At 42.8% G+C, this 9,923-nt stretch overlaps 1 protein-coding gene across 1 annotated transcript; it reads left to right on the top strand.

Annotated features, from left to right (window-relative positions):
• The first annotated feature begins 234 nt into the window (after window positions 1-234).
• On the top strand, window positions 235-8,818 carry LOC126999617 (uncharacterized). The gene is made up of 4 exons (XM_050862388.1): window positions 235-399; window positions 6,293-6,430; window positions 6,720-6,873; window positions 7,444-8,818. The coding sequence occupies exons 1-4, from the start codon at window positions 351-353 to the stop codon at window positions 7,571-7,573; spliced, it is 471 nt and encodes a 156-aa protein (XP_050718345.1). The 5' UTR covers window positions 235-350; the 3' UTR covers window positions 7,574-8,818.
• Window positions 8,819-9,923: the final 1,105 nt, after the last annotated feature.

Genomic DNA, 9,923 nt, shown 5'->3' with positions numbered 1-9,923 from the left:
TGACTCCTTCCAGACTGGCGGTGACTGGTTTACATGTGATACAAGAGGTACGTGGTGATTGGTGTGCATCTCAGGTAGAGTACAGGAAGACGCGTTCGATTACTAGGAAAACGATATTATAGTGATGAACGTGAAAGAAGAAAATAAAAGTTGATTATGAAGATGAAGACGATATCATAACGATGGCAATGAAAAAAAAAAAAAAAGAGGGAATGGTGGCAGAGAGCAGTGGAGGGCGCGGGGCGAGGCCGAGGCCAGAGTCACCGGGCGGACGCGGCAACAGCCACAACAAGGCGCGGACAGGGTGGGGCCGAGGCGTGTGCTGCTGAAGGCTTCATATCCACGCCACAATGAGGGCCCAGGCCTCTGTTCTCGTCCTCGCCGCCAGCGTGACCATGGGTGAGTCCCGTGCCTGAGTGTGGAGGGCCTGGGCGTGCCTGCTGGGGGTGGGTGGCCTTGTCGCCTCTCCTGTTGGCTTCCCCGAGTCAGGGCAGGCAAAGTTTTGTCCCTTCATTGTTTTCATCATTTTATACATTTTTTACTTTTAGTTCGTGTGATTGTTTTGATGCCTCATTTGGGTATTATTCTAGTGTTTGCCCATACTCACCCCTCGCAACCAAAATTGTCTAGGGGGCCATTGAGACTTCAGGGAATGCGGTGGTAAACATGAAATGCGTCGCAAATGCATAGTTTTTGAGTTATGAGGGGTTGAAAAATACCCTAGATGTAGGGAAATTCCTTACAATTACTTAGATGTAGGGAAATTTCATACATTCCGTTTTTTTTTTACAACGTACGGAAACCACGCAAGGTAATTATTGAAAATCACTCCGCACCTCGAAAATACGATATTACGCCTCCATATTGTACTTAAGGGCAAGGGCGGATCCAGCCTTGAGTTTTGGGGGGGGCCAACTGTTCATCGACGACGGACTGTACACATGGAATTAAGTCACATCGGATTGCATTGTGCTTTTCAGGGTTATATTTCTGTTTATGAAAGTATTTCTTGTACATATAAAGGCAGAGAAGTTATTCAGTTTTGTAAGGATTTATTTTTATGTAAGCTACAAACACGCGTAATATGTAGCCTAATATGTTTATGTATTCCATATTTGTACAGTGTTTATGAAAGATTTTCTTCGCATATAATAGCAAAAACACATTCAGTTTCGTAAAGAGTTATTTTATGAGCGTCAAACCTGCGTAATATGTAGCCTAATGAGTGTATATATGCCATAATTGTACTGTGCTTATGGAAGCTTTTTTCTGCATGTAATAAAAAAAAACATTTATTTTCGGAAGAAGGTATTTTTTATGAGAGTCAAACATACGAAATATGTAGCCTAATATGAATAATCGAGCTGGTAGGAAAGGATGTCTACTGTGATGGCGCGGCAGGAGACCAAGGCCCAGGTCAACAGCACCAAATGGTACCTCTTCCCAACATCATATCCTTGCTGAAGCTCAACCTTGGTATTTTCCCTAATCGCTGATTGGCCGAAGAGGCCTTCCTTCTCAGCGCTTAATTCCGATTCGCTTGTGCATTGAGGCCATAGAATTGGATTTTGTTTTATGTAGTAGAGCGATGCAGTATCGACTATCGAGTTCTACATGATATGTATATGATTGAGGGAGGCTGACAGTATCTGTAACGAATTTCTTTGGGGGGCCAAACATACTCTCAGAGCGTTTGGGGGGCCATGGCCCCCCCTGGATCCGCCTATGCTTAAGGGCATATTATACATTTGGACGATGTGTTTACATGGCGACGCCATTGCAATATGAGCAGCGTTGCCAACGATCCGGTTGGCAATGATACGCTAGGTGAGACCAGGTCCACCACGCGTGGTTATTATTATTATTATTTTTTTGGAACACGCATCTTTACCTAATACTATTTCTGATGGTACGCTAGGTTAGCGATGGTACGCTTAGATAGCCATTAGCCCACGCATGTGAGACCAGATCCACCATGCGTGGTTATTTTTTTTTTAGAACACGCACCTTTACCGAACACTATTACCGATGTTACGCTTGGTTAGCGATGGTACACTTAGTTAGCCATTAGCCCACGCATGTGAGACCAGGTCCACCACGCATGGTTATTTTTTTTTTAGAACACGCACCTGTAAGAGGGGGGGGTCCAGGGGGGGGAACAACCCCCCCTTGGTTAGCAGGGGGGTCGTTAGCAGGTCGTAAAGTTTGGTTGGAGTAGTTTAAATATGCTCCCCCACCCAAATACCCCGAGTTCACGCAGGTCCCCCAAGATTGTTGGGGGAAGGGGATTAATTCGGCTTCTTTACTTCTAAGTACTTTTTTTTTTTTTTACTGTGATATATGGAGGCGTATTATCGTATTCTGGAGGTGCGGAGTCAATATCCACAATCACCTTGTATACTGGGAATACGAGCCCGTGAAGCAGATTCAAAATCCGGTCAGTAAGGATTCACGTGTTCGAACAGCTTGGGCAAGAGGTCCGAGAGCCTGCACTTCCTGCACAAGCCGCAGTAGTGTTAAAGGCATGGTGTTGGATGGATCCCGGCTAGCCGGTGGTTTTACTTGTGTCAGCGATAAACAATGAAGATACACTGTGTTCGGTGCCACGGACTCTACTTGGAGGACGGAAACCTTGCGATGAGGTGACAACCTACTAGAGAGAGGGCATGAGTGCGATGGAGGCAGTTTATGTGAGCACAGATGGCCGCCGGTGGCACGCCAGATGGTGAGGTGAGCATCGTTTGGTGGGTTCACTACGCTTCTCTCCCAAAACAAGCTTGGGGATCCACTGAGTGCGTGGTTTTTGTATGGGAAACACTAAATTTGTCGCAAACGCTTATTTTAGTGGTGGTGGGAGGAAAAATTCCCTAAATTTTGGGAATTTTCCTAGATCTAGGGAGTTTTTATCCCCACCCACACTAAAAAATACGCGAATGCAATGGATTTTGTATTCTCCACCCGAAACCACACATTCCCACCAGGTCCCCAGGCTTGTATGGGGGGAGGGGGGAGTATGGGCAAACACTAGAATTTTACCCTCATTTGTTGTGCAGATGATTAATGCAACAGTGTATAGAAACACAGGGGGTCAAGGGGGAAAAGAGACCCTCATTATGTTAAATATGTTCTCAGGGTTAAGATTCGTTTTAGGTCCGTGCCAGTATCTCATTACTGACCTTATGAAACATCAGTATCTCTTCATATATCTTTTCTACAAACCTTCAACAGTCATGGAAACGCTTTGAAAATCCAATTCAAGGACTTTTTTTGCTCTTGAAAATAGGGGATAATGTTTATGAAAGCACGTCACCTTCTCTGGCGACGGCCGCGGCAACGCTGCAGCTGGTGTTGTGAGACATACCTCCTTGCTGAAATAAGTCACATATACATGTGGGGGGGGGGTCGAGGGGGGCACAGCCCCCCGTTAGTAGGTTGTAAAGTTCGGTTGGAGTAGTTTAAATATGCTCCCTGACCCTAAACCCTCTGCGAGCTCTTTTACGGCTGGGGCGGCTGCAGCGTCGCCGCGGCCGCCACCAGAGGAGGCGACCTATTTTCAAGAGTAAAAACGCACAGACAAGAAATAGGGAGATGACACTAGAATGAGGTTGTGGTGGTTGAAATAAAGAAGAGGCAAATGATAGTGGCAGTTCTCTACCGACAACGAAAGTGATAAGCAAAGACTCTCACATGATTGAAAAATGAAAGAGAAACTTAAGGAGAATATAATAACTCCAAGAAATGTGATTCTTTTAGGAGACTTCAACCTGCCAATGATCAAATGGCCATCATGTAAAATCATTGGTGGGACGAAGGAAGATCAGGATTCTCACCTGGTAGGGCCATACCAACTGGCAACCAGCCTAGACTGGGCAGGGAAGGCAAAGCCCAAAAGTAACAGTCAGACACTCCAGTCGGGCGAGCTTGCAGCACTACTAACACAATTGACATATAGTGACTGGTTAAGTGTGTCTTCCAATTAAAAAGACATAGCTTCAGCTTATCATAATATTAGAATTGAACAATAGAATTAAAAGTTATAAAAGTAATAGTTAGAAGAGGTTTTAGAAGGAGGAGAGTTCAGCACTCAGAAATAACTGTAGACTAGACTTAAAAGTTGGAGGTCAAGACAGTCGTAAATTGAGGACCTCCTGTATAGGAAGTGTTTATAAGAGTGTGGGAAAGGTCAATAAGAGTGTGGGAAAGGTTTATAAGAGTGTGGGGATGGTTTATAAAGCCTTAAAATATATATACCACGTAAATAATAAAATAAACATAAGGTTGCTACTTTGCGGATTTTCACCTATCGTGGGGGAGGGGGTCTTGAACCTAACCCCCGCGATAGACGAGGGATCACTGTATTAGTAAAATACCTTGAAGATAAAAAATCTCCAACTCTGGACAACATGGTTATAGGAAGGGGAAATCCTGCTTTTCTCAGCTTCTAGTACCACACAAATGTTCTCAAGGAGGTGAAAAATGGAAAGAATGTCGATGTGACATACCTAGACTTCGCAAAGGCATTTGACAAGGTGGATGCTGGAGTTCTCCATAAATTGAAAAGATGGGTATCAGAGGGAAAATTGGTACATGGGTCCATAGCTTCCTTACTGGAGCCAGACACACCCCAGGTTTGGCAGAACATGTCCTGTGACACAACGGCTAAAAACAGTTGAGGCCGAAAGGTCATTGTGGAAGGAGTCGAGTCCAGTAGCTCTTGTTCAAGAGTATTGAGTAGTGTACCACAAGGATCCGTACTTGGACCTCTCCTATATCTAATCATTATAGGGGACAAACGAGGAGGTCACATACTCAAGGGTCACATCATTCGCGGATGACACCAGGATATCAAACATCATCTGCACAGAGGAAGATGTAAATAATCTACAAAGGGACTTGGAAAAAATATATACCTGGTCATCAACTAACAACATGAAGTTTAATAGTGAAAAGTTTGAGCTCATCCGCTACAGAAGTGATAAAGCTCTGCAGGACAACATCTACACTGCAGGGGAAGACACCATCAAAGAGAAGGACTCCCTCAAAGACCTGGGAGTGCGGATGAGTAAGGATTGCTCATTCTTGGAGCATATACAGAAGATTACGAAGACAGCAAAACAAATGTCAGGATGGATTCTGCACACCTTCCTGTCTAGAGATCCACAACACTTTCTACCACTGTGGAGGCCCCTAGTGGTGTCTAAAATGGAATATGTGCGTCAACTGTGGTGCCCCTACAAAATCAAAGACATTCAGGAGCTGGAGCAGGTGCAGAGGGTATTTACCAGAAAGATAGACAGTAAATCTCTGGGTTATTGGGATTGACTAAAAAAAACTATGAATGTACTCCTTACAAAGAAGGCGAGAGAGATATTATATCATATACACATGGAAGATACTAGAAAAATTAGTACCCTGCCCATCCCCACATGAAGAGGAGGCCATCAAGAGCCAGACACACCCCAGGTTTGGCAGAACATGTTGCAGAAAACTCTCTCTTCAGCGACACAACGGCTAAAAACAGTTGAGGCCGAACATTTCATTAACTTTGGTCCCAGGCTTTTTAACTGCCTGCCAAGAGAAATCAGAGACATGACAAAATGCACTATAGATGCATTCAAAAGGAGGCTCGACAGCTTCCTGAAAACCATACCAGTCGAGCCTCCTATTCCACACAGCCCATGCCCACAGGGTGCAGTTTCAAACTGTATAATTGACCAACTACAGACAGTACAAGAAGAAAGAAGAAAAATGTGAGAGGTGGTGGACTTTCAAGTTGGCCGTGATGATTCCACCAGAACTTTTGACAAGTAAGACAAGTAAGTAAGACTAAGAGGTTACATATACACCTGTCTTTTAGTGATCCTAAGAGGGGTCAAAAGGGCCAAGCTCCCTGTAGGTAAGAGTGTGAACACACCTTTTGGATTTTCTATGTGGTAAGCTGCAGGCTTTGGCTGCTGGAGTGCTGTGGGACAAACTGCGCTATCTGCCACCCGGGGCCACATGGGATAGCAAACACATCTCATGGCTATTTTCACACTTGTTTTGATCACTATGTTCTTTCTAATGTATTTCCAGGAGGTTTGAAGGCTAGTAGATGTAGATGTTCATGTGACAACCGAAGAGCAGGTGGGTTAGGAAATAATATATTGGTACGTTAATAATTCCAACCTTAGATTGGTATTGCACTGGCCCTCTTTTGCCATTCCCAGAGCACTCTCCCTTGTGCCAGTGAACACACAAACTGTTCTTCTCTTTATGTACAGAATTATAAATGTGTGCTTTATTTTTCCAGTGTCCAGCCTGTGGTGCTATCAGTGTGTCAGTTCCCACCCCGGCTGTGGCCTGTACGACTTTGACTGGCGGTACTACTGGAGCCACTACTGCCAAGATGCCAATAACAAGTGTGTCAAACTCATTGAGCAGAAAGGAGGTGAGGTTATGCTAATTATTGTGCCTTTTTATTTAACTCGCATGTTTTTTCCTTGTATGAAGTGATGATAACCCATACCAGTAGTTGAAGAAAACACATCAAATTAGTACAGAATAAACAGTCAGTCAGTATATTTATCCCATATAGCTGTGACATGGACATTGTTAAAATAAGTTTGTAATGTTCAGTTTGTGTTATCTGAGGTTGATTTTACAGTGTACGGTAGCTTCTTTTTATCTTAGTGTGTAGTTGTAGCTGCCAGATATAATTGAAATTTCATGTCCCTCAGTGGATATAAAGGTGACGAGAGATTGTCTGAGCAACCTGGAGGGCCACCGAAGAGACATTCCAGCTGATCACTATGAAGGATGTCGCCCGGCTGCCAAGGACCCTCTTTTAGGACAGTACATCTTCCCCTCCATACCAGAGATTGACCACAAAAGGTTAGTTATTGTTGCTTGAGTTCATGTTGAGGGTCAAAATACAATATGACAGAAGTGTTAAAATGCAATACTACTTTGTACGTCTCCATCCGAAATTGACCTCTTTTGGCCATTCTTGTCTACTCTCTTTTATAGGAGCAGTTCTTAGCTGGCATTTTTGTTTTCATATGTTTTTGCCCATGAGCTGCTTCCTTTACTGTAAAAAATAAAAAATAAATGCTAACCACAAACTAATGTGGGGCATATCCCAGGGGATGTGTCGCTTCACTCACCCGCTTACCCTCCACTCCTCACAGTCCCCTTGAGCAAGCTCCTATGCAGCAACCCTATCCCTCTCAAGTTACATGCCCCTCCCTTAAAAAGTTTATATGTGGAATAATGCACTTTGGGTCCCATCACCAATTTTTTTCCTGTCATATGTTACCTATAGCTAACATATGAGAGGAAGAGATAGGTGTTGGGACTGTGTGGCAGGGCAGGGCAGAGGAGAGGAAAGGAACCCCGGAACCCAACGCCACAACAAACACCAAATTGGCTTCACTATAGCAAGTTTTTTCTTCTCTTTTTCAGGGAATATTACACAAATGTCACTTTTTGCTTCTGTGACTTTGATGAAAGGTGTAACAGTGCTTCAGCATCTGTGGTAAGCATGTTCCTCTTGGGCTGTTTAGCTATGGCCCATCTCGCTGTTTGGGGATGACTGTGGATGGTGTAAGTATTGTTCTACTTCTTGGGAGGGCCACCATGGGACAATACTGTATGGAATAGAATCTTTGGGTATGGCTGTTTCATTAAATGCTACTGATATCACTGGCATTCCAAAAAAACTGGTATTTAGTAAGAACATTAGTGTGGTGTATGAACTTTAGTAGTCATAACACTACTAACATTTTCTATTTTCGTATGTGATGGGGCACCAATAAGATAGTCTTCCACTCCTCAGTATTGTGTATGGCTTCTTGGTGTTTTGAAGCTTATTTCTCACTACTGTACCTGCTTTTCCAAATTACTTTTGTACTAAATCTATAATGAACTTTAATCAAAATACCAAACATATCCATAAATATCTTTGCTTGTGTAAGCATTTCAACATACACTAGTTTACCTACTTTGAGTTACATAAAAATTCATATTGAATCAATTATATGTGCCAATGTTTTGCTTTCATTAACTATGCTTATTTTTATGCAAAACATCAAGGAGCTGTACTAGAGTTTGTATCAGTGGCACATGTTATCTCTCACATGTCAAGTGTAAGTGTTGGCTAAGAGTCCGTCCCTTCATTAGGTGCACAAAGTTTGGTTGTTGACAGTAATTTAACCAACTGTTCAGAATCTCATATCAAGTAATTTACTGTCGCAGTAACCTCAGTATGCATGGTAACAAACATTAATTAATTTTGTAATAGTTGCAGTATAGTAGATGTTTACATGTGGTCAGATTCCTGCTCTGTTGTCTGTAAGTGTTTACACATTATAGCCAGCCTTCAGGGGGTAGCCTGATTTACAGCTGCCCAGAAAGAAGCACTGAAGTTTAAGGACTTTGACCACTCTTGTAATGCTGATGTTTGTAACCAAAAGCAGCTTGACATAATCCGTCCATAGCAGATTCATTGTAACCAAAAGCAGCTTGACATATTCCGTCCAATTCAGGTTCGTCTATTTTTTTGTTTTCATCCCTGAAAATGTTTGTATATAATTGCCTTTTCCCCCTTTTGTGTAGAGGCAATAAGAAAGAAGCAGAAACTAGGAGACAAAATAATGATTACTGTAAGTCCGTCCTGTGTTTTTCTTGTTAAGTAGGAATTTAAGTACAGTAAACCTCGATATAACGGACTAATTGGGGGGGACCTTAGTCCGTTAATGCCGAGTCTGTTTTAAGCGGCAGAAATGTAAAAATATGTACAATAATACCAACGAACCTAATAAACATAGGTATATAGTTTTTTCTTGTGTATGTTGTCTGTATAACTGAACAGCACACTTGGCGATGGACTGTGAGGCACTGAGGCTGCCAGGTTGGCAGTGGGGCCCTAGGGGGGGGGGGGGGGGCTGTATGTTTACAGGTATGGGTAAAATTTTACAAGTTTGTCTATCTCGCAATAGCAGATGAAACTTTTTTGGGGGGTAGTGTTCGGTGTGTTATGAAATAATCTGCTAACTGTTTCTGTCACAAATCATTAAGTGATTGACTGTTCAATGCCTGTTGTATGCCTGCTGCCGCCGCCACAAAATAGCTCTCAGAGAGAGGTTCAACTTGCTTACTGTTTCACAAAGATCACAAGCAGACAAACTAAAATAAAACAGGCAAATTAATGCTTTTACTGCTGTGTAGTCCCCTAGTGCGCATGTGTGGTGGACAGCAGAGCGATTTATTTCTGTGAGTAGGTATTTCTCACAACATCGGCGCCCTGTCCCATCTTGTGCATTGTACAGTAAAACCCCGATTATCCGAAAGCGGATTATCCGAAAAACCGGATTATCCGAAATTGATCTGGATAATGCAATTAAAAATTTTTTTTTTTCTATACTAAAACGTTATAAAACATCAAAAATAAATAAAAGTAACTACATATGTACTATATTAACACATTTAAAATTGATAAGAACAGTTAAAATGAATATGCTTTCTAATACGTATTGCCGAAATAGCTTGTAACGAATAGATCAATGTACTAGACAAAAAACATTGAACAAACTCTCAACAACACCACGTCCGCACCTTCGCCCCAGCAAGGACGTAGGTGCGGCGAACGAACAAACTACTGCACGACTACTCTCACACCGTACTCTCAAGACAACGACACAAACACGACTCCCCTCTCCACTCCATGCCACATTCCCCTTGCAACATACGAGTTGCGGGATAATATGAGTCATCATACTGTGTCTCCACCTGCACGATGCATCAAGGTCACACTTGCAAGCTTGCACAACCATTCACAATCGCACTCTGCAACATTCACAATTCAGATCTGCAACGCTCACAAGTATCAACATACACTGGTCCAGACAAGGAGACACACAGACAAACATACAATAAAACATTTA

This window comes from Eriocheir sinensis, chromosome 2 (genome assembly GCF_024679095.1).
Source record: "Eriocheir sinensis breed Jianghai 21 chromosome 2, ASM2467909v1, whole genome shotgun sequence".
NCBI classification, from domain to species: Eukaryota; Metazoa; Arthropoda; class Malacostraca; order Decapoda; family Varunidae; genus Eriocheir; species Eriocheir sinensis.
Note: the sequence above shows the minus strand (reverse complement) of the source record. Positions and strands in the feature narration are given on the sequence as shown.

What these genes read in the sequence shown, in the direction of transcription:
- LOC126999617 (XM_050862388.1), top strand. Translation starts at nt 351, where the DNA reads ATGAGGGCCCAGGCCTCTGTTCTCGTCCTCGCCGCCAGCGTGACCATG. An exon ending in CGCCGCCAGCGTGACCATGG is followed by an intron (nt 400 to 6,292) that starts GTGAGTCCCGTG and finishes TTATTTTTCCAG; the next exon opens with TGTCCAGCCTGTGGTGCTAT. An exon ending in CCAGAGATTGACCACAAAAG is followed by an intron (nt 6,874 to 7,443) that starts GTTAGTTATTGT and finishes TCTCTTTTTCAG; the next exon opens with GGAATATTACACAAATGTCA.